A 22,989-nucleotide genomic window follows, 5' to 3' on the forward strand; every position below is an offset into this window, starting at 1 on the left:
TACTCGGAATGGAAGAACAAGAAGATACGTACCGGCCAGTACAGCCGGATCAACAAGAATACCTACGTTTTGTTCCTATGACTGGGCCATGATCGATTGATTGATTGACTTGGCCTTTCCTGAAGTCTCCAGCCTTCGATAGAGTGACAGGCAGAGAAATACTTTATCACCGATTTGAACAATACCACCTTCCAGGACCATCCAGTTGATGGTCTGTTACACAAGACGAGAATTATGACAAGTCGTTTGGTTGCGCGCCGGCGAGCGTGGCTAATTGGACAATCGACCCTTATTCACGGCGGCTGCAAATCTTGGCTATGTCGTAACCGCCAATGAGGATTCGGACCCCGCACAAAATCACAGTAGTAGTATACCGTGATATCGGGTCTTCGGAAATGCATCCGTGGGTTGGCAAGGTCCAGACCGAGTTAAGCACCATTACTGACTTGGGTATATAAATTATACGAAACCCAACAATACGAACATCAACAATACGAGGGATCACTTGTCAAGCGGGAGATTCTATAATGACTTTTTTCGAGACACAGAAACGCCGACCTTACCTACCGACCTGATTATTCAAACTATAAAGCTAAAAAGGTACCCGGTGCGGACGCAAACTGCGTGGGAACAAACATGAGTTCTAACCAATGGAATTGGCTGCTTAATTAGGGGATCCTAACACGACCTACACAATGGCTACAGATATGATTCTTCCAACGCATTTCGAGCTGAACAATGGCCAAAAGATCCCGGCTGTTGGCCTAGGGACCTTTCAGAGCGAGGATGACAATTCTCGGGTTAAAGAGGCTGTCAAAACTGCCCTGAAGATGGGGTACCGACACATTGACGGCGCTCATGCATACGGGAATGAGAAGGAGATTGGGGAAGCTATCAAGGAGAGCGGCATTCCACGGGAAGAAATATTCGTAACGTCAAAATTGTAAACCGCACCAGAAGTCCAAAGGAAAAAAAAAGTTATACAGGATTGGTTACTTACTCTGCTTTTAGGGCACAGAATTGGCATGAGCCTGGAGATGTCCAAAGGGCCCTAGAGTTGTCGCTTCGACATCTGCAACTGGACTACGGTACGCCCTGGGAAAATCTTAGCCGGACCGTTTAAACTCCTGCTAACATTATGGCTTTTAATGGCAGTCGATCTTTATCTCATGCACTGTAAGTAAATCCTCGCCAGACTGATCGACCAAATGTCGAAGAACTGCTGTAAACTCACCATTACCAGTCCCCTATGCATACAAGACTGGGGAGAACAATGAGACCGTTAGGCATCCAAGTGGCAATGGCAAGGTATGACCTGATCAAGCAATGAGCCTGTTCTGAGGACAGTAGAGCCAAATACTTACTACTATTTGTTTTTTTATCTATAATAGCCCGTCATCAACTATGACTTGTCTAGGCGCTATCCAGAGACTTGGCAGGCGATGGAACGTCTCGTGGACTCCGGAAAGACCAAGGCGATCGGTAAACAACCGACTCCCCACCCCCATCCCCGAACAATTCTCAGACCGTTAACATCCGGACAGGAGTTTGCAACTTCAACATACTCAAGACCAAACGAATTCTTGAAGTAGCCCGGATCATTCCGGCCGTTAATCAAGTCGAGCTTCACCCGTGAGTAGGGCATGCAAATATCGTAGTTGGAGACTGCGGAAATGCTTACCAAATCCTAACTAGATACCTTCCACAGCACGAGCTGCTGGATTTCTCGGCGAAGCATGGAATCCTTATAGAGGCACATCAACCACTTGGCGGCCGGCCAGTGTCAATTGTGAGAGGGCATCCTGATCAGAGCCCTCCAACGGAGGATCAGACTGTAAGTACTTACTGGTTTGAGTAGTTTAGTGGCCCACGAAGAAGAGAAAGAGAAAGGGGACGAACAGGACGGGAACTGCGCGGCTAACAAACTGGCGTACAAAGATTGCCGAGGTTGCCTCGAGCTGCGGCATGTCACCAGCCCAGGTTCGTACCATGCCTCCATTTGCCACGTATTTTAATCCACGTCCCTTTGCCGAGATTTTTGCCTTGGCTCGGGCTACAAGTTGCCAAAGTATACTGACGGCACTGGCTCAAAAGGTTTGCCTATCATGGGCAGTACAGAAAGGCATTCCTGTGATTCCCAAGTCGAACCAGGCGGCGCACATGAGAAGCAACATGGAAGTGCGCATGCTGCCTGATGAGTCCTTCAACCTTGTCGATGGTCTGGCCGCAGCGCGTGTTGGTGGCTCAGTTCGGTTTTTGGAGCCCAGTCTTCACGTCGGGTTCGATATATTCGATGAAGAAAACGACCAGCCAATTGCAGATGCTGCACCATGGGCCTGAGTAGTAGCTTGGCGGTGGATTTGATGAACACGCTATGGAGGGATGGAGCCTTTTTGTCCGACTTATAAAAAAAAGACCAGAGTACACATAAACGCTCAAAATCATTCACTCTTCTCCCATGGACTTGAGTGCGCTGGGCGAAGAGAAAGAAACTGCAATGGGCTTCCCAACAGCCAAGTTGTCTTCAATCAAAGACATGAAATACTGATTTGCGCTACTGTATAATAATAAGGAACAGTAAAGCTGTCAAGCCTGAAAGCATACAAAGAATGAAATTGGGGATGAGAAGTGATGTAATTGCAGGCTTTTTGACTGGCCAAAAGCCAGTGATTGATCTGCCGCGTCTGGCCGCCAAAATTGTGAACCTCTGCCCCACCCCTGCCAGCTCTTGCGCAGGGGGAACATTCAACCTTGAATCACCTCCTTGCCGCGCAAACGTCAATTCCAAGCGCAAACAGACACCAAACACGCCATGCCGCTGGACACATCAGCATACTCCCTCGCGCTCCTGCGCGTAGACGGCCGACGATGGAACGAGCTGCGGCGCTGCCACGCGCAGATCCGCACGCAGGCCGCCGCCGACGGCTCCAGCTACCTCGAGATGGGACACACCAAGGTCATGTGCGTGGTGACGGGGCCGAGCGAGGCGGCGCCGGGCCAGAGGAGGACGGGCATCAACATCACGGCGAACGCGACGGGCGGTGGCGCCAGCTCCCAGTCCAAGGAGGCCGAGGTGGTCGTCAGCATAGTGGTCGCGGGGTTCAGCTCGGTGGATAGGAAGAAGCGCGGCCGGGGTGACAAGTGAGTTTACGCGTCTGGATGCTCTTGATTGATGTTGATGATTTGAGGATGGGGTTTTGACGAGTTTTTCTTTTCTTCTTCTGTTTCTCGCTCCTCGCAGGCGTATACAAGAACTCCAGGCGACGGTCTCGCATGCCCTCTCGGCGACCCTCCACACCCACCTCTTCCCGCACAGCACCATCACCTTCTCCCTGCACGTCCTGTCGCAGGACGGATCGCTGCTGGCCGCGCTGATCAACGCCGCCACGCTCGCCGCTGTTGACGCCGGAATCCCCATGGCCGACTACGTGGTCGCCTGCTCGGCCGGCTCGACTTCGTCCTACGCCGCCGCCGACGAGTCCGCTGATCCGCTGCTGGACTTGAACCAGCAGGAGGAGACGGAGCTGCCGGGGCTGACGGCCGCGACTCTGGGGGCGACGGACCGCGTGGTCGTGCTCTCGTGCGAAAGCAGAGTCCAGGCCAGCCGGCTAGAAGGCATGCTGGCTGTCGCGGTCGATGGGTGCAAGCAGGTCAGGGAGATTCTGGACAGGGTCGTCAAGGAAAGGGGCAGGCAAATGATCCGCGAGGGTGCGATAGAAAAGGCGGATGCGCTCATGATGGATATGGAGTAATAATGCACAACATGTTTACGGTTCAGAATGGGTCATGGGTTTCATAGTAGGCGTTTAGGTGTCAGGCGGGGGTATTGGAGCATCGTATTAAAACATAGAACTACCGGAAGACCCCGGATAGAAAGACTATCCGTCTGTCGGATTTTGAATTTGCAACCAGCTGACCGCTTAACAATACATATATGCGAACAAACAACATACATTGCATAACAGCAAACCTTTCCTAATCTGTCCTCAGGCTCACAGTTCGTCATGCTCAGTAGCAGGCGTCTCGGCTGGCTTCGCAGTCTCAGGCTCTGGCACAGGGTCAGAGCCCTTGGTCTCGCTGGACGATTCGCTGGCAGTACCGGCCTTGTCTTCAGCTCCAGTAGCCTCCGCAGCCTCGGCTACAAGACCCTCAGGTAGCTTCTTCTTGGCGCCTTCACCCATACGAATCGCGTCCACCCAGTTCTCGATTCCCTGAGCGCTGAAATCCTCACCGGGATACTGCCTCCACCAGTTCCTCCTTGCGTTGATAGCGACCAGTTGCATAGGCTTGTCCCCGAGCTCCAATGCCTTGATGACGGTCGAGCTGCTAGGGTTGCTGCTCGGAATGGCAAAGATTGGAAACAGCTTGCGTTTGGCCTGTGCGTACTTGTGCACAATGTCTGCCAAAGAGTTAAGAGCAGCCTCAACATCCTTGCTGCGGTCGGCCTCAGCGGGCACGAACGCGAGCACACAAGTAGTTGACTTCTCACTGAGGCACTCCTTAGCCAGCTTGCTGGCTTCATGAATGGTGGGGATTGGCGGTGCAACCTCAGTGATAACAGGAGTCTTGACAGTCTCGGTCGACTCGGGCTCCTCGGCAGATGGTGTGTCCTCAGGCTCAGCCTTCTTGGTGCTAGCCTTCTTTGACTTCTTGTCCGCTTTCTTGGTACTTGCCGGTGCCGGGTCAGGGTTTGGCGCACCAGCCTGAGACAAGAATTTCACCATATCTGCTTTTTTCACCGGGCCGTCGTACTTGATTGGCTCCTGCCCCTTTCCTGGGATGAGTATCAGGGTGGGAAACTTCTCAATGCCAAATTTTTCGACAGCCCCCTTTTCCTTGCTTCTGATCTGCGCAATCTTGATGACATCTAGAAAATCGATCGCAACACCCTTGAGGAGTGCGCTAACGGTGCCTTTGTCGGTGAACAAAATTGCCTTGGGCCCATCGGTCTTGTCAAGAAATTCGTCGAGGTCCTTGTCCGTCACCCTCTTGACATGGTTGTTGATGCGTTCGACTACGGCGTCAACAATCCCAGCAGCCGAGCGCGGGCCGTTGTAGTCCTCCACCAATGGCTTTCCTTTATTCAAGGGCGGGCGCACAATCTTGAGAGTGGGAAAGCCCTGGATACCCATGGAGCCGCAGAAAGGCTTGTTCATTTCATCATCGCAATCGATTGCTGCCACATTTGCTAGACCTTCAAGGTTCTTCGCAGCCTTCTCGTACGCTGGCTTCAGGTTCTGGCAGTGACCGCACCATGGTGCATAAAATTCGAGTATCTGAGAACCAGCATTCTCGTTAGTCTGAGGATTCTTCTTTACACTATGGGCAGACAACAAAGCGAAGCTAGCCTACAGTCGTTTTGTTGGAATTGGCAACCAAGTCTTTGTAGGTCTTGCCATTGATCTGCAGCACGCTTGAAGCCTTCGGGTAGAAGCCGGCTTGAGCGCCTGGCAGAATCGCCAGTACTGCCGTTGCGACGGCGCAAAGTGACGTGGGGTGATGCATCTCCCGTTGATTTATAGTGGATACGACACCTGCGTGGTGTGGAGAGCCGAGGAGGAGCTTTAACCTAGCTCTGGAATTGCGCTTCAAATCAATGAAAGATGTTGTTATTTGCGTCTAAATTCAGGAGCAAAAGCAGAGTTGAAAGAGAAAATTTCGGCCCGCGGGATATATGGCGCCGCCAAGTTCCACCTCTGCACAGTTGTCTTATTTCCAATATTGGAAAGAGGCCACCGTGGTCGTGGAAGATCACGGAAGAATGCATTGGGCAACGGGCATCGGCAGGCATCGTGCATGGGGTGGGTCCACCTGTCACCAGGCGGGGTAAGCTTGTGCCACAATCGGTACCTATCAATGTGTGGCTTAAGCTCCCACGAGTCAAAAGCCGAGCGGTTAGCGAGCGAGCCTCCTGCGTCACCTGTCCAAGGCAGCAGCAAGTAGTGGGGAACTGTTTGCCGCCTCAGCCTGGCTCTTGGGAACAATCATCAACCTCACCACTTTCACGATCGCGTTTTGCGAGCAATAGTGTTGCTAAGTGTAATTAAACCTTTTGCGATCGCTGCTACGCTCATGGTGTTTTTAGCTTCTGATTTTGGAAACTGTTCCCCAGACCTTAACTGTATCAACGCAGAATGGCGCAACAACCGCCGGCGGCGCTGAAGCAGGCCGATAGCAACCTGTTTAAAACGGCCAACCGAGCAGTCCAACTTGCATCGGCGAAACCCATCGTCACTTATTGGTGTCAGTATAACTTCTCGCCTCAATTTTGTATCATAGGCTTTTTCTCTAATATTTGTTCAATAGGCGAATACTATGTCGTAAACCAAATACTCGCTCGGCAACTCCATCAGGAGGACCCGGAAATACTCAGCTACACCACAACACTGATGGACAAGCTCGAGGAGGTATTGCGCATTCTGAGCTGTGACGGCCCCTCCAAGTTTTTTGCTGATTCTGTTTGTGCGACAGGCCAAGACAAAGTTTGCCGCCGAAGAGGCCGTTATGGACGATGACGTCGCCAAAGTCTACATCGAACAGTTTGCACAGGACACCCTGGACAGGGCGCAGAAGGTTATACGCGCAAACAAGTGCACGCAACAAACAGCAAACACATTCGATGCCGCAGCTACCTTTCTCAACCTGCTCAGCATATGGGGCCCTCTCGATGCCGACACCAAGCAGAAGATCAAGTATGCCAAGTGGAATACGTTAAGGATCCTCAAGGCGATCAAAGAGGGGACAGACCCCAACGAATCAAATCCCAAGCCTGAGCCGGAACCAGCAACACTGGAATCTGACGAGCTTGATCCTCTGGCTGCGACGAGTTCCTCTGCAGGGCCTTTTCCAGCAACTGTCGAGGATGCTCCCGAGTCAAGCTCCGTCAGGGGCGACCCCTCCTTGGTGTCACAACCCCAGACTCCCGCCTCAGCAGTCGCACCTCATCAACAAAGCTCCATGACATTGCCCGATGCACCCCATGGGAACGCTGGCTACTTTGATTCGACTGCCACCCCGCAACCGCCGTCGATACCCTCACCCATGTCTCCGCCCCTACAAGCATCAGCTGGAGCTGGAGATCTTCCCCAGAGATGGACACCAACACCACCAGCTGCAGATGCTGCCTTCTCCCCTCCGCTGCCTAAAGATGAAAACCGTCAGTACACACAGGCTTCCGCCTCTGTGCCTGCTACTGGCCCTCCGACATTTGCACCAAGTCCGGCCGCCATGCCTGCAATAGCTTCGCCCCCAGCATTAGTTTCGCCGCCTGCATCTTACATGAACATGGCCCCGACCCCGTCGACTGCCAGCTTCGGGCAACCCTCAGCACCTGCAACAAGCAGCAATACAGCTGCAGCCCATGCATCCACGGCACCAACAACAGCGCCTGGAGGCTATAACGTCGATGATGCTTCCATAAGGAAAGCACAGAAGCATGCTAAATGGGCTATATCGGCCTTGAATTTTGAGGACGCAGCGACTGCAGTCAAGGAGCTCGAGCTTGCTTTGCAAACTTTGGGGGCCAGGTGAGCTGCAGTCACCAGCCTATCAACGTGCCAAATGGGCCCTTTCCGGACCTGGGAGCTTTTAACGCAAATGACAACAAAAAGCTTGCCTAGACTTGACTCGAGTCAAGACTTGTTGCGGTGTTGAATATTCTCGAGATTCGGTTCTGAGATCCTCTTAAGTTGACATTCATGAGGCGGACTACAAGATTTGCAGCATGTGCAGATTACGGAATCGAGATGACTATCGGGGCAGAATGGCATTTGGGCCCAGCATGTCGATACCGGAGGTCCCATGGAACCCGACGGAAAACAGCTTGATTATTACGGTCCAGTAATTACTTATGTCTAACAGAAGCATAGCGTATCACATATCATTTTCTAGCTGCCTCCACCGGCCTTTTTATACCTCATTTTCCCCAACATTCAATCGAGATAAGCTGCAAGTGGTCAAATTCCTGCCCGATGTGGGGCCGCTTTGCAGGTGGCCAGTGACCTTTCTCTCCTGTCCGTCTTACATGTGTAGTGGGATATAGCGGGATCAATCAGGGTGGAAAAGCTCACTCAGATGAAACCACAGTGGGAGGAGACTCTGGGAAACACGCCCTTTACAAATCAAGCCAAGAGTGCGGACCAAGGCTCCCACGCAACCACAGCCATGTCCGCATCCGCGATGGAGGCCCTCCGCACCTGACAGCGGCTCTACCAGCAGGGCCAGGCCCATGCGCGCGCCAACTAGCTGGAGGAGGCGCTCCTCGCCCACCGCGCAGCCCTGGCGCTGTGCGACCACATCAGCAGCGACGCGCTCCCGCAGCCGACCAATATTCGGCACGTGGTGCTCCCGTCGCTCGGCTACGTCTACCAGATGCCGGGCCGCCTCACCAGCGCTCTTGAGCGCATTGAGGAGGCGGAACGGAACCTGCCCCGCGACGACCCGGGTCGTCTCAGGGCGCTCGGCGAGCTGGCTGTCGTGTACCGCCACTTTGAGAGGCTAGGACGACGCCAAGCGGGCGTGCGAGGAGCAGTACGAGGCCGCCCGGAAGCTGGGCCTCGAACACGAGATGGAGCGCGCCGTCGGCAACCTGGGAATGCTGAACTACCAGCTCTTCCTGGTAAATGGGAATAGGGCGTACCTGGACCTGGCCATCAGGCGGCTGCGGAGCGCGGTCGAGGTTCCGGGGGGCCCCTGTGATATGGTCGCCAGGGTGCAGAGTGCTACTGCGCGAGAGGCGATTGCCTTTGCTCGGTTGCCGCTTTGCTACACTGCCGAGAGCGACCGTGCAAGGGCGATCGAGGCGGCGGTGGAGGGTCAAGGACTATTGTTTCTGTCACAAGACCCAAACAAGATTGCATTTTCGAGGTTTTGAGACAAAACAGGTCACTCGGCACTGGACTACGCAGTCTACAACGGCGACGAGCTGACGCAAAACATGCTGATCGAAGCGCTGCGACAGCAACTCAGCCACGAGGAGGTCAAGCAGCACCGGCTGGAGTCGACGCTTCGAAAGGGACAGAGGGAGCTGTTTCAGGATATCCTCCGGCCAGTGCTGCTGCAGCCAGACAAAAAGACCAGCCTCAGCCAGCTGCGGCGGGCCTACGCAGACACCCTGGGCGCGGACCAAGAAAAGGCAAGGCAGTTTGACAAGTTCGAGTGCGTGCGCTTTGGAGACTTTGCTCGGTGCGGTAGGCTACCCAAAGGCACCGGCAACTGGATGCTGTGTTTTGGAGACGATGCAGACGGTGAACTGTTTGTCATTTTCATGTCTTATACGTGGGCCAACGAGAATCCTTGCAGTGGCTGCGAGATTTCCCCGGACAACGAGCGAAACACCAAGTATCACCATATGATCAGTGCCGTACAAAGTTTTCTCGAGGCATATGGCTCATCGGTAAATTATGGTTGCGGTCCTTTTTGTATTTTGCCCTTGATGATACCAACACCCTCAGCAGGACTGGGCTTGCATCAACCAGTTAGACAGAGACATACAGGCACGCGGGGTTGCGGCGCTGCCCATCTCCCTGGCCCGATGCAACGCCATGATCAGCATCACCGACAACAAGTACTACGAACGTGCGTGGCGCTGCGTCGAGGTCATCACAATCCGGGCTTAACAAAGATTGTCCGGTGCCCACAGGTGGCACGAGTACGAATATGACGGCAAAAGCCGGAATCGGGTGCTGAGGAATGGAAGTTTAGATAGGGTACTCAGCGTCGACGCGGCCAAGGTCTCTTTTGAGAGCGATCGTCCCAAGTTGAAGTTCTTGGAGGCAGGCGATGCTTCTGGATAATGCTGCGCCGGTACAGGCTTGAGAATTGGAGCAGGGCGAATCAGAGTAAAGGACTTTTTTCGGTTGAACGGCTGCCTCGATAATGACGAACCTGCAACAATTTGAATGCGGATTCAAAAGTGACAAGTTTGAATGAGTCGTTTTTCCAAGCGGGCACCCCAGATGACAGAAATAAATAAGTGCTTACGGTGAGGTTGATCAATGATGTGAATACCCCGCAAACTGGGCCAAGCCGCAAGTCTTGGTCTTGATGCTGAGTACATCCAGCAGAGAGATTTCAGCACAAAAAGCAAAAAGTAAGGAGAAAAAGAAATATGACTTCTAAATACTGTTATAAACCCCTACCCCCGCCCGGCCCCGGGTCTGCAACGCGCCCATTCCGGCTACTGCGACTCCTCCCCGCCACAGACGCCGCCGCCCCGCTGCAGGGCGAGCTGGAACATGTCGACCTATCAGACACACCCCGTTACGAAGCCCTCTCGTATGTCTGGGGCTAACCCGTCTTCATCCAAGAGCTGCACATCACAGAGGGCAGCGACGGCGGCGTCGTCCACATCACCAAGAACTTGGCACAAGCCCTGCGTCGGCTCCGTCTCTCACATGAGCCACGCACGCTGTGGGTGGACGCAATATGCATTAATCAGGACGACACGGAGGAGCGCGGCCGGCAGGTGGCCATGATGCAGGCAATTTTCGGCTCGTGCGAGCGCTGCCTCGCGTGGCTGGGTCCTTTTTCCCACGGGGACGAGAAGCCCCGTCGGTTCGAAATGGCCGAAGAGGAATACATGGCCTCGGCCATGGAGTTCTTTGAGCGCATTGCAGTCCACGACATAGAGCTCCTGGGCAGCAAAAAGGAGACGGCAGAGACCATCGCATCTCTACCTTATGGCAGACCCAGCCATCTCGACCCCAACAAGGAGTATTACCTCCTGTCCAGCACAGAGACCGTGATGCTGTCGTTCCTGTTCCGCCGGGCCAAGCTGTGGGACCGCGCCTGGTGCGTGCAGGAACTGGCTTGTTCGCCGCGTCTGGTGCTCGTCGCGGGCGGTGCGCGGCTCGCCTGGGACCGGGTGGGGAGCTTTCTGTCCGCCGGTCACTACTCGGATGCTTTCCACGGCTCGTTTGGCCACGGCTGGGTCAGGCCCATCATCGCGCAGACCTTTTCCAGTCCCAAGCGCATCCAGGAGCAGCGGGAGATCTTGCAGGACGCCAAGGCGGGGAAGCATGACGACGGCAGTGCCGGCGCATCCTCCCTGATGGACGTGCTCGCCCGGTTTCGTCACCTCGAGTCTACGGACCCCCGCGACATGGTCTTTGGTCTGCTGGGCCTCGTGGACCCGTCCCTGCGCGTGCCGGTCGACTACGCCAAGTCCACGGTCGAGGTCTTTATTCAGACGACGGCCGCCATCATCAGCTCGCGTGCCAATCTCGACGCCATCTGCCAGAACCCGTGGTTTTCCACCTGCAAGGACGCCCGACCAGAAGGTCTGCCATCGTGGGCCGTCGACTTTGCCAGCCAGGGCACGGGGGACCTGATCTTTGCTCAGCGGGGTATATTTGCCGCGGGCAGACGGCGGTGCGAGACGCCCTGCCAGGTCGTCGCCGGGGTCGCCCTCAAGTGCCGCGGCCGGCGCTTCGGCAGCCCAGTGTCGGCTCCCGGCGTCGACACCGCCAATGACCGGTTCCCAGCCCACATGGGGCCGGAAGAGGTCATAGCCGGGGCCCGCCGTCTGGGCTACCTCGAGCAGCCGGACAAGGTCTATCCGGCCACGGGCGAGCGGGCGACGCAGGCCCTCTGGCGGACTCTGGTCATGGACTGCGTCGCCTACCCGGTCCGCAGGCTGACGGCCGAACAGGTCGAAAAGGAGACCGAGAGCCTGGACGAGATGGTTGGGAAGGTAGCCGCTCTGCCCAAAGACACCTCATGGAGGGACAAGGAAAAGCTTTACAGAAGGCTGGAGTCCTACATGATGTTTAGGCGCAACCGTGAGACGTGGTACTTTTTCACGACCGACGACGGCAGGTTCGCCCTGGGCGGCAAGGAGGTCCGCGGGGGCGATCTCGTGGCCGTCCTGGACGGCGCAAAGGTGCCCGTCGTGCTGAGGCCGACGGGCGAGAGCGTCGACGGCGTCGAGTGCTTCAGGTTTGTGTCTCCGGCCTACGTGCACGGCTCCATGGACGGCGAGGAGGTGGATGGGCCGGGGACGCAGGATCTGCTCTTGGTTTGAGCCTAGCCGTTATCAAAGGCGTAGCTTGGCCAGCTTTACCTCGTGCAAAAAACTAGTTCCTCAGAGGAATCCTCTCTGCCTCTCTGTTCCACAGTTTCTGCAAAGATGGAACTCCAGTATCTGTCATTGTCGCGCTTCAAACCATGTCTAGAATCAGTGGAGTACGATCAACTGCCTCTTTAAGCAGTTAAAAAAAACTCGCTTTTCAAAGAAATTCCCATATTCAATCAGCTTTGAAATTCCATTTTGGTTGGACTGCAGTGAATTGAATTTCACCTTGGTATGCATTCGCCTTTTAGCATCTGTTCAACGACATTGGAGCAAGATAAAACGATGACACATGTGTTTGATACTTTGATCAAACACCAAAGTCCGGCAGCTGGCAGTCCAAGAAGGATGAACAATCGTGCCAATCAAAAAGAGCCCTGGTGGTCAAGCCACATAGAAATCAAACAGCCAAAACTAAGCCTTGATCAAACAATCTTTCAGTGTGTGCAGGCAAGCCGTTGCAAATAAAAACAACAAGATGATATCACAGACCTTGGATCTATCCCATTAAAGGCAAGAAATAAAAAAAAACAAAAATCAGATCAAACGTCCCATCTGGCAATGTCATCGCGAAAACCCACACACCGGCGATTATTGTGACTGGCTCGCGTCATAGTAGCCATAATAGTCCTCGTATTCGCCATCATCAGCGTAGACCTCGTTTGAAGGAAAATGCTGCAGCTCATCTCCGAGAGATTCTGTTTGAAAAAAAAAAAAAAAAAAAAAAAAAAAGGGTCATGCTACTTTTCTTTTTAAGGAAATGGACGCAAAGCCTACCCCTGTCAGATAATGTCTCGCCAGGCTGTATCAGCCCTCTTTTGATGGCCCGGCTCTCGAACCGCATGATGGATGAGCTCTCGACGTGCTTGCCGCGCAGATAGAATTCATAGCTGCGGTCCGGATCCTCGCGCTCTAGCCTCCTCTTCTCCTTGAGGATGCCGATGTACTCGCTGGTCTTGATGTACTTGTCGTCGAGGCCCCATTCCTTGATTTTGGTCTTGTACTGTCGCGTTCTGTTTGGGTTCGTATCATGTTGTGAGTAAACAAAGGGTCAACGGGGAATGAAGGAGAGAGAAAGAGAGAAAAAGGAAAAACTCACGTTGCTTTGAAAAAGTAAACCCTCTCCATCGTGTTCATGACATCCTTGAGCTTCTGCGTCTTGTACAGCTCCTCAATGGTGGCGCGGTATGGCTCCCAGTCTTCCGGACGGGTCGGCCGAACATAGTTTACGCTAGGAGGCATCTTGACCCGAGCCGGAGTTTGTGACGCTTGCCGACGAACTGGCCAGGTTTCGCTGCCGGTATCTGGAACGATCAGAGGATAGGATCGCGAGGTTTTGAGAGATGATGTGCTTCTGTCGACTTTTTGATAGTAGTCGCAGTGCTGGTGTCGGCGAGCAACGGGTTGGAGTTGCTGACGGTAGCTTGGGTATAGGCGTCTGCAGTCACTCCAACGGACTATGCTGTTTTTATGACTCATCTCAAGTTCCCGAGTTCGACGGCACCTGGTCGAGCTTTTGTATGCAGCAGCCATGAATCTCTGTGTTGTTGGCAGTCTCCTAATACTGATTCCACTTTATCAAGGGTCAATCCTATTCGACCTTGGAGTTGGAGTAATCATATTACCGGAACCTTCTCGCAGCCCTCCTGCTCTTGTTCCGAACACCGGGGCCTATGTGCTGAGCCTTAATGACGAAATCCGCGGAAATAACGAATCGTAGAGTCATTATTAACAGCCTTGCTTGCAAAAGAGATTTGGCAGCTAAGGCTCAAGGGCAAAACAAGGGTCGGACAAGCAGGAACATGAAAGAAACGGTACAAATTCAACCATGGAGTGGAAACTTTGCTTGGGGTCTTTGGGGGCGGAACCGTTGACATTATAAATGAGTTAACTGCGCACGGGAACAGGGACTGCACGGTTCCTTCGGCAGAGACCCGCGCGGTAGTTGAACTGAGGAACTTGCTCGCTTTCCATGACTAATTGCCATAAGCGCCTAGATAAAGATACAAATACACTCCACTGAAGAGAAGGTTCTGACACGAGGCCATTGACAGCGGCTAGGGGGTAAGCTTTATAAGATTACTGTGAAGCTGAGATGCCACGGTTCTCAACAAGGATCGATAGGCTGGAGGCCGTTTGATTTGTTGATCCCTTGGCTACAGGACTGGACCGGGTCTCCAAACGAGAAATAACGGCCCTAGTGCTCGGCGAGCAGTCCTTCGTAGATTGGCGAATCCGGTGGCGAGAACACAAGTCCCGTACATACATGGCCAGGACCATCAGCTTGGGGTAGGATTTAATGACTGAAGAATCAGTGCAATGATGAGAATCAGAAAAAAAGGGGGGGCGCGGTAAGGCTCACAAAATACTGCGTAACTTAATGACAGCACCAGAGTTGCTCTGGAATTTGTTTGCTTCAGTTAAACGTACTGAAGAGTAAACCGTCTTCTTTGTCATTGAAGAGTGGATTCTAGGCTTGCAGGCTATGCTACCTTATTGGTTGCAAGTGAGCTTATACCAAAATGGTTCAATCTTGGCATTTACCTCAACGGGACAACGGTTCAGGGTCGGCACACGTCATCCGATGCGTGAGGGACCTCAATGGGGAAACTTCGGGCAGCCTTACCTCTCAGCCTCTTCTGTCCCATCTGTCTGCAACCACGACTTGGATTTCGCTTATCCGTGTGTGCCCGTGGTGGACGGTGAACTTGTGCTATTCGTTGTTTGGGCCAGGAACGTCCAATGCCAAGATGCTTACTCTGTGGAGCAAACCGAAAAGCTTGTGAAGTTGTGGGTGAATTTTTAATGAAAACGTTGGCCTCAAATGAGAGTAGGAATTTATTTAGTGTATTCGGGATGGCTGAGTCCTGTGGATGTCTCCCACTCGAGGGATCGGGTGGAGCGAATGGAAATGGAGTAATACCAAGGCTCAATTAGCTCTTTGTTGACTCCTCCATTTGCAGGGGTTGGCGATCCTTCATCACACCACTAAGACCAATCGTAGTGTGGGGTACGGACTCCATTTGGCAAGCACATCCAATCAGTTGGTGATAGTTGACAGGCAAAACAGCTTCAGTTTACCGCCCTACCCGACTTTGAAAAGGCATTCACGCCAAAAGTTCCTTCTCAAGTAGGTACCGAGTAACCAAGGTGGGTAGGCAAGTACCTAAGGTAATGCACCTTGGCCTGCCTTGCTTATCGTGTTTTTCCAGCAAAATTCACCGTATAGCTTATTTCGCCGTCCTTTTGCTTCGACAGGTACAACCCGAATGGAATCCTTCGTCACACTAGGATTCGCTCGGAATAAGCAACCTGATTACTTACAGATCGAGCAAAAGTTCTGCTTGGAACGAAGGAAAGCGCAGAACTAAACCCCCGTGCTTTCAGCCCTACTCCCCCTGCTGGCGACGACGAGTCAGATCTGCAATTGACTAGGAGGCGAAGTCGTAATGCCGGCCCTTACATGTCGGGGCATTTCACACCGACATGCATGCTTAATGCTCCTTTTTCTTGATGAAGGCTTTTGAAGGGGGCAAATTTGCATGCATTGATCTTGCCGCCGTGACACAGAGGCCCATCCTCAAGGGTCTTTCACAATGGCCTTGGATTACGGTTCCATTCCCTCTGTGGTGCAGCAAGTTATGTCAAGATTGGAAATTGTATACAGATAGACTTATGGGGTTGTACAGCCTTGCCACAGCTCCCAAGCCATCAATTTACCATGCAGTGCTGTTCCAATGTAGGTCGAATTAACCGAGTCTCAGCCTTACCGTTGCCAGATGGATTCTCGTGAGGGCTCCAAGTTTAGCAATTTTGCTTTTTTACTAATCGTCTGCCACCAAAAAAGAAAGGAAACTAGCCACCACAGCGTCACTTGGAATCCTTTTATAAGCAAATCTCTGTCATACGTGGCGTTTCTTCTATAAACCAGAGTGGCTGTTTACATTTAACCCATTTGCTACCTGAAAACGGGGGACAAGATTCAGAAGGAGCAGAAACCCTACAAAATAATTCCAGGAGTCATCAACTGGCAACTGTTTAAGCCCTAGAAGCACACGGTAGGCCCCCAAAGGATTTGAACCCTGAGTGGATGGGCTGGCGGCAATACGAAAAAACGCACCGCGGCTCATATTTTTGCAACCGTGACCTCATCCTGAGCTCGTAATGTGACAACTTTGTATGCTTGACAAACGTGGACTAGGCAGGCTAATACACTCTGTTTCATGATTGTCACATAAACTATCCTTTAAGTCTTTAAGACCGCCATAAGCGAGCCCAGTCTGTCGTAATGCACCATCAGATCCAACCACCATGGCTACTCAGGGCGGAGATTGTTCCTCGGAAGGGACCTATGCCAGGTCGGGCCACAGATTGAAGTGGCGTGTATACACCCTTTTGTGCATCCACTATTGAAAACTGACATTTTGTAATAGTGTGATCTCTGTGGTCGTAACCCACAAGATCGAGTGATTCCTGAGCGCGCCGCAAATCGACAGATAACTGCTTTACACTCATGAACAACAACTCCAGCGGTGTGCAATAATTGATCAAACACAAACAAAATCAATGGCGCATCCCAGCTACGTGATGTTTTTTCTCATTTTGAGTCGTAACGCCAGGACCACAATGCATCCCTCTCAAAACTTCTTTATTCCATATGAACCACGCTGACAAAAACATGATGAACAAGAAACATGAAATGAGATCAAAAAGCAAGCACTGCCGTCTAAAGGCTGACGGGCTCCCAGAACGCCAGACGATCGGCCCAGCTCAACAAGGCTACAAGCGTATGGCGCTTCGTCCGGGCCGCATGGCGCATGCCTTTTTTTTTTTTTTTTTTTCCTCCGCATCACTTGGGCACATCACACAGAAAATCCGGGATCAAGCCTCAAGCCACTTCACTGGCAGTTGTAGCCATCGAACCTCAACTGCCGGGAGACGTATGGACTGGCAGCCGGCCACAAGCTCCCCGCTGGCCAGCGATGGACCGGCGCTGGGCCGGGGCGGCGGGGGGCGCACGGGTCGTCGCCGTACCAGACCTGGATCTCGTTCTTGTGCTCGCGGGCGAGGGCCATCTTGGCGGCCTCGGCCTGGCACCGGAAGCTGCCGAAGCGGTACTCGAACAGCACCATGATCTCGCCGGTGACGGGGTTGACATCGCGGGCCAGCTCGAAGGCGCGGTCGATCTGGAAGTCCATCTTGCCGGCAAAGTAGTCCGTGAGCCACTTCTCGCTGATCTTCCGCTGGGGCCCGTAGATGAGCAGCACGCGCGACTTGTCGCCGCTGGCGCCGGTCGACGGGGGCCCCACCTCGGCGGAGCGGATGCGGTTCCACAGCACGCGGGCGGGCGGCAGGCCCGACGCCGGGTCCGTGACGAAGCCGCCGTTGTGGGGCTGGTGGGCCTCGTAGAAGCGCCGGGCGGCCGCGCGCTCAAAGAAGATGACCTTGGCCGCGCACGTCGCGTGGCCGCGCGACGGCTCGGGCTTGTTGATGTGCGACGCCCACACGCGGCCCGTGTCGCGGATCGCGCCCAGCAGCTGCGTCGTCGTCAGCGTCGGCGGCAGGCCCAGGATGAAGAGCGAGCAGCTCTCGCTCTCGGGAATGTTGGCCGACCGGTTGTTGGCCAGCGACGTGTCGCCCTGGTAGTTTGGGCTGAAGCCGTTCATGATGTTCTGGATCGCCTTGCTTGGCGACTGCTGCCCGTGCCGCGGGCTGCCGCTGTGGTGCCTGACCTGGACCGTGTGCATGGGACGAAAGGTCTCGTTGTTGTCGGGGCTGTTATTGTTGTTATTTCGGAGCAGGTCTGCTCGGATGGAAAAGGGAGAGCCGGCGTAGATACGGCACTGTGCTTGTTGCAAGGGAGACGGCTGCACCGCCTGCGCGCGCAGGTGTTTCTCTTCGTATCGAGCAAGTGGCGAAGGAGGCGAGTCGACAAACGGGCTATGGGTCGACGGCGAGCTGTGGTTGGAGGCGGGGCTGAATATGGCCGGGCCGCGACTGCTGCTAGAACCGATGCTGGATGAAAACAATGAACGCTGTGGCCATGGGCTGTTCCTCGCCGGGGTGTGAGGCTGACGCCAGGCACTGAAGACAACAGGCAACTGCTGGCTGGAACCCAAACCAGTGCCTCGCGTTCCAAAGTCGATGGCGTCGCGACGGCCTGCAAGATCAGGGCGAGTCGCAAATGGATTATTATACCAGCCAAAGCTCTCGTCACCCCGAGTTCGGGTCAGCTGCGGAGTCAAAGGCAGCTTTGGTCTCGGTCCGATGGGTCCAAAGTCCCTGTTTCTGTGCCCATGAGCCAGCGACTCCTGGCCGAGGATGGGAGGAGCGTTGGCCAGAGACACCTCGGTGAGGGCAGCAGCTCCTTGGAGTGGATGGTCTGCGGAATCGATCATGGAAGCGGTGAGTGTCTTGCCCAGGGAAGCGAATGAGCTTCCCTTGGTCGATGGTGCAGAAGCGTAGTCGTCTCCTTCGCTGTTGGTTGGTGTGTCGATGCCGTTGGAAGAGGGTGACTCGGGAGATGGCGGCTTGTCCCGCCTCGTCTTGACAGTATTGGTTTTGGTGTTGATGGGCTTGGATGGGCGGGTGGACATGGTGATGAAATGATGTTTGAAAGAAAAAAGACAGAAAATCTATGCTCCCAGGCAGATTTCAGACTCGTTCCAAGCTGCTGTCCAGTAAAGGACGGCGACAGTGTGACAGAGCCTCTTCTTGATAAATGAGCAGCCGTACAAGGGACTCAAGGTTCTTTTCGCAGCGTAATTTGGTAATAGATCTGGACTTGCGCAAGAAGGTAATTCAAAATATGTCTGGGGAATTTTGCGAGGTCAATGAAGAAGGGGTATTCTTTTTTTTCCTAGATCAATAGTCAAAAAGATGACGGATATATACCTGTACCAAGCAGGTGAGATAATCCAAGCTGCCGGCGCTTTCTCTCTAAGAATAGCGTCTTCTAGACAAGGTCCGCAAGTGCACGGGGGATGAGGAATCTGCTTGAACTGAGAAGAAAAGTGAGAGAATCTTGGGGCGAGATGTGAACGCGATGTGGAGCCCCAAGGTTTACAAGCATGCGGGTGGCCCAAGCATGAAATACAGGCAGCAGCAAATGGTGCACAATGTGAGGTCGGATAGAAAGACAAAGAGACGCGCAGTCATTGACCATTATCCCTCATAATCAAAGACTGACATGCATGCTTCTTTGAAAGTCATCTTTATAGCCGCCATGACTTGCAACCTGAGCATAATTGGATCCAGGGGCCCGAAGCTTCCAGCCAGGCATTCAATGCATTCAATCGAGAACCTCAAGAATCAATCTTGTTGTTCTGTAATTTCTGAAAGAATGATTATTGCTCTCAACTGCATATTAACTTCTGTTGCCATGCCAGCCGCCGAACATGTGAAACGAGAGTTTATATAGTGAATGCCTGTTGGTCTGGAAACCTTGTTGAAAGCAGACGGCCGGAGACTCTGGCATTATATATATATATTTCAAAGTCATAGCGCAAGCTCTATAGATTGCGAGCCAGGATGTGAAATGGTCAGAGCATTCAAAGTCTCCAATTTAAACAAATTTTGAAAAGGCCGTCTTTGCCTAGTTTCTAACAAGCTACTTTCATCGCTTGCCTGTTTAGTTTTCGCTCAAGCTCTGAGTCCTCTTCAATTTTCAACTACACTAGACATGAAAAATAATGACTCAACTACAGTCAGTATGCCGAAAAGTCTAGATATTTCCAGGATTTTTTGGCGGCTAGTTATCTTTCCAGCAAGCACATGACCAGCTTGTCAAATATTCATCCAATTTTGTAGCGCTTGATCTATCGTAGGAGGATCTAGTTGAATCCAAGTTCTTGATGTAGAGCTGGGGACATTCCAGAAGAATTCCCAAAAGAGAGCGAAAAAGACAAAGCCATCTTTTGAAGCCGCATAATATCTGGGTGACTGGGTCATAATTGGATAGGGAGCCATTCCACAAGAGCCGAGCCTCTAGATTCAATCACTGGTTGTGGTTTTCTAGCGTCCGCCCTATCAAAACAGCTCCATCTCAGAGCCGCTGGCAAGCATCAAAACGCTGGTTTTTTCCCTAAATTACTGAGCTATGAGTGTTTGTCTTTGTTTCATACGAAGACAAGCACCCGTGTCAAATGGTTGATAAACTGAGGAGAGTCAGGACGAGGTTTGGTGTTTGGATTTTTGCTGTTGTGGTCCTTGGTTTGAATTCGAGCAGGAAAATTCACAGCATAGGTAAAGGTACTCAGTTATAACTTATATGCCATTGGCCAGGATATGAAGAGAAAGTGACGAGTGGATCAGAGAAATTGTCTTATTCATAAAAATCTACTCGTATAGTAGGCCTTCAATCTGCTCTCCTGCAGGTCAGCAACTTTCAAAATGTATTATTGCATGTGACTATTTGTTCCAAAGAAAGGAGCTAATATGCAAACGATGGGACGAGAAGCAAACAAAGTTGATCCTTGTTTCCAAACAGAAACAGAATCAGCCAGCAGCTGCCCAAGATGCTGTTGGATTGTCAGAGTATCAAGCCGCACTGTGCTCTGGACAAAACTTTTGAAAGCAACAAGTCTCGTATGCAGGCGGCTCCTGTGCCTGAGTGGAGAAAGCAGAAACAATTCAACATGCTGCCTTGGCGGAGGAAGGTTAAAGAATAAGAAAAAAAAAAAAAAAAAAAAAAAGCCTTGTGGCTATTGATGCCCAGATTAATTGCTCAAGTCGGGCTCACTAGCGTGCCACTCATCAAGCCCAGTGACTTGGCCACATCCGCGGGTACCTCATCTAAAGACTAAAGCGCCATGCTTTCGCTTGGCTGAATGGGCCGGCCTTAGGCTCCATGACAGACTGGCGGCTCGCCTGGAGGCTCGCAGTCACGGGACAAATACGTCAGAGCGGGAGAGCCTGGCTTACATGACACTCATTTGTCGGTCAAGGTGACTGGTCAAGGATCGTCCTGGCATCATGTTCAACCGCCAGGAAAGAGAACCTATCGTTTACAACCAGAAACCGTTAAGGTGGCAAATCTCGAACCATGCGACAGGCCTTGGGGGGGCCAGAGTGACCGTTCAGCTGGCCTGAGCGACAAAGACAAATGTCGGGCGGACGACCCGAAGGACCAGCTCACCAGGTACCCGGGATTACCACCCCAGGCCCAACTCACCGGTTCCCACGCGGAAACAGGATACCCTTCCGTTCTTATTTCCTTGGAACTGTCTCGGCATTGCATGTCTTTGCAACATTGGAGGAAAAAAGGATGTGCGATGACATGATGCGCGACTAAAGGCGGGTTGGTTTCCCCCATCCATCCAACTCGGAGACGTCGCACAAATCTCCAAAAGAAGAGAGAAAAAAAAAAGCTGGTATCGCGATGAGCCGGGGCCCAGGGAAACGGGTAGCCACAGCTTCGTGCGTAGCTTGGGTATTTCTCGCCCGTACGACAAAACCCCTCAAAATTATTTCTTTCTTTTTTTTTCTTTTCTCAGCAGCCTGGAGCTATATCTGCGCCCATTGTTTTTCCGGAATGGGGAGATGGAGGCTGCGGGCAGAATCGGGAGACACAGGATATTCCATCCGGCAGGCTTGCTCCCGTTGGCAACTGAAAATGGCAAGTTTTATGTGGTTTAATCATGCGGCCGGTGGTTAGGTGCGTGTACTTTGGGGTTCAAACCAACTAACGACAATGCGTTGGTCGATTCTTTTTGTGCAGTGGTTTTTTTTTGGACCAGGCGATTATTGACGAAACATCATAGCAGATGATGTAAAACTCAATTTGGTCCTGCGCAGGCCAGGTTGCGGATCAGCATGCTCAGTTGCACGCTAAGCGCGGTAGCGTGGGGAAAGATCTACATGGATTTCCAGTTCAAGGTGAAATCTAAAACCTAATGTGAAATTTGGCCGAAAACGGAAAGAAAAGAAAAAAAAAAGAACATGGCTTGGATTGATGAACCGCCAGCGGGCGGGGGAACCTGACCTTGGGAGAAAGAGACACATTATCAGAAGTATAGCATGACCTAGAAAAAGAAACTCCATTTTGGGCGGCTTTCTTTCTCCTTGTCTCTCCCCCAGCATAAAAAAGCAAAGAATAACGTAAATTGAAGAATGATCCACGCCAAGACCTCGATTTTAGATAAAAGTTACCAACGACCTAGCGCGCCACCCTTTCTTAGTAGCGCAACAAGTTCTAAACTACACCTCGATCACATCAAAAAAAAGCTACTCACCTTGATGCCGACAAGTGCACACAACCGGTCACCCGCGAGGCCGGACGCGGCAGGACTTGACCAGAAAAGCGCCGCGATGGGCGAGTAAACCCCAGAAATAAATACAAGTGGCAGATTAAACATTCACCGGTGACTACGCTAAATCTTCAAGACCCAGAAAATCCGGAGGTTTTACTCCCGCCGTCTTGCCAATTTTTTCTTTATTCCCACGCTTCACGTATGTAGGCTATCCAGAACCATGGACCAGGGTCGGCGGCGGCATGCTGAAGAATCTCACCTCGTACAAGAAGGAGATGTTGTGGCGCACAGATAAGAGTGACAGAAGAAATAAATTACAAAAAGGAATCAAAAGAGAAAAAAAAAAGCAACAGTGGAGAAAGTTGGATACGGGAGTACGAATCCTGATTAGAATGATGCCCTCTTTCTTTTCTGTCTGCTGCTTTTTTTTTTTGTTCCTTTCTTCATAACCCCACACCCCCCTACCTAAACCCCCAGACTGAAAGACATCAATTCGCTCCCTAGATGGACAAAAAAAGAGATCTCCCAAGTGTCTTGACAAGCGTCACGGCAACGGGGAAAGCTTGCGCACGAGAGGATTTTTTTTTTCTAAAAAAAAAAAAAAGACCCGGAAGTGTAGTTTGCATCTGTCTTTTGTTCCTCTTCATCTTTTCCCCCGGGAGCCCATGC

The 22,989-nt window shown here is 52.4% G+C and overlaps 7 protein-coding genes across 7 annotated transcripts; 4 read left to right on the plus strand and 3 right to left on the minus strand.

The window, feature by feature from the left end:
* Positions 1-695: 695 nt before the first annotated feature.
* PpBr36_07276 (uncharacterized protein) lies at positions 696-2,340 on the plus strand (the record flags this gene model as incomplete). The annotated part of the gene is made up of 8 exons (XM_029894414.1): positions 696-943; positions 1,012-1,088; positions 1,156-1,176; positions 1,244-1,308; positions 1,392-1,482; positions 1,545-1,632; positions 1,696-1,834; positions 1,939-2,340. The coding sequence occupies 8 exons, from the start codon at positions 696-698 to the stop codon at positions 2,338-2,340; spliced, it is 1,131 nt and encodes a 376-aa protein (XP_029748752.1).
* Positions 2,341-2,812: 472 nt separating this feature from the next.
* PpBr36_07277 (uncharacterized protein) lies at positions 2,813-3,752 on the plus strand (the record flags this gene model as incomplete). The annotated part of the gene is made up of 2 exons (XM_029894415.1): positions 2,813-3,141; positions 3,242-3,752. 2 exons carry the CDS (start codon positions 2,813-2,815, stop codon positions 3,750-3,752), a joined length of 840 nt encoding a protein of 279 aa, XP_029748760.1.
* Positions 3,753-3,992: 240 nt separating this feature from the next.
* PpBr36_07278 (uncharacterized protein) lies at positions 3,993-5,505 on the minus strand (the record flags this gene model as incomplete). Its single annotated transcript, XM_029894416.1, has 2 exons — positions 3,993-5,276; positions 5,353-5,505. 2 exons carry the CDS (start codon positions 5,503-5,505, stop codon positions 3,993-3,995), a joined length of 1,437 nt encoding a protein of 478 aa, XP_029748518.1.
* A 629-nt stretch (positions 5,506-6,134) lies between these two features.
* On the plus strand, positions 6,135-7,530 carry PpBr36_07279 (uncharacterized protein; the record flags this gene model as incomplete). The annotated part of the gene is made up of 3 exons (XM_029894417.1): positions 6,135-6,243; positions 6,307-6,407; positions 6,472-7,530. The coding sequence occupies 3 exons, from the start codon at positions 6,135-6,137 to the stop codon at positions 7,528-7,530; spliced, it is 1,269 nt and encodes a 422-aa protein (XP_029748519.1).
* A 250-nt stretch (positions 7,531-7,780) lies between these two features.
* PpBr36_07280 (uncharacterized protein) lies at positions 7,781-12,022 on the plus strand (the record flags this gene model as incomplete). The annotated part of the gene is given in 6 exon segments (XM_029894418.1): positions 7,781-7,834; positions 8,245-8,517; positions 8,531-8,813; positions 8,883-9,394; positions 9,456-9,576; positions 10,308-12,022. 6 exon segments carry the CDS (start codon positions 7,781-7,783, stop codon positions 12,020-12,022), a joined length of 2,958 nt encoding a protein of 985 aa, XP_029748554.1.
* A 639-nt stretch (positions 12,023-12,661) lies between these two features.
* Positions 12,662-13,603, minus strand: PpBr36_07281 (uncharacterized protein; the record flags this gene model as incomplete). The annotated part of the gene is made up of 3 exons (XM_029894419.1): positions 12,662-12,768; positions 12,848-13,083; positions 13,170-13,603. The coding sequence occupies 3 exons, from the start codon at positions 13,601-13,603 to the stop codon at positions 12,662-12,664; spliced, it is 777 nt and encodes a 258-aa protein (XP_029748553.1).
* A 3,365-nt stretch (positions 13,604-16,968) lies between these two features.
* Positions 16,969-18,666, minus strand: PpBr36_07282 (uncharacterized protein; the record flags this gene model as incomplete). The annotated part of the gene is made up of 1 exon (XM_029894420.1): positions 16,969-18,666. The coding sequence occupies one exon, from the start codon at positions 18,664-18,666 to the stop codon at positions 16,969-16,971; it is 1,698 nt and encodes a 565-aa protein (XP_029748556.1).
* Between the last annotated feature and the right edge of the window lie 4,323 nt (positions 18,667-22,989).

Source organism: Pyricularia pennisetigena, chromosome 1 (genome assembly GCF_004337985.1).
Source record: "Pyricularia pennisetigena strain Br36 chromosome 1, whole genome shotgun sequence".
Lineage (NCBI taxonomy): Eukaryota > Fungi > Ascomycota > Sordariomycetes > Magnaporthales > Pyriculariaceae > Pyricularia > Pyricularia pennisetigena.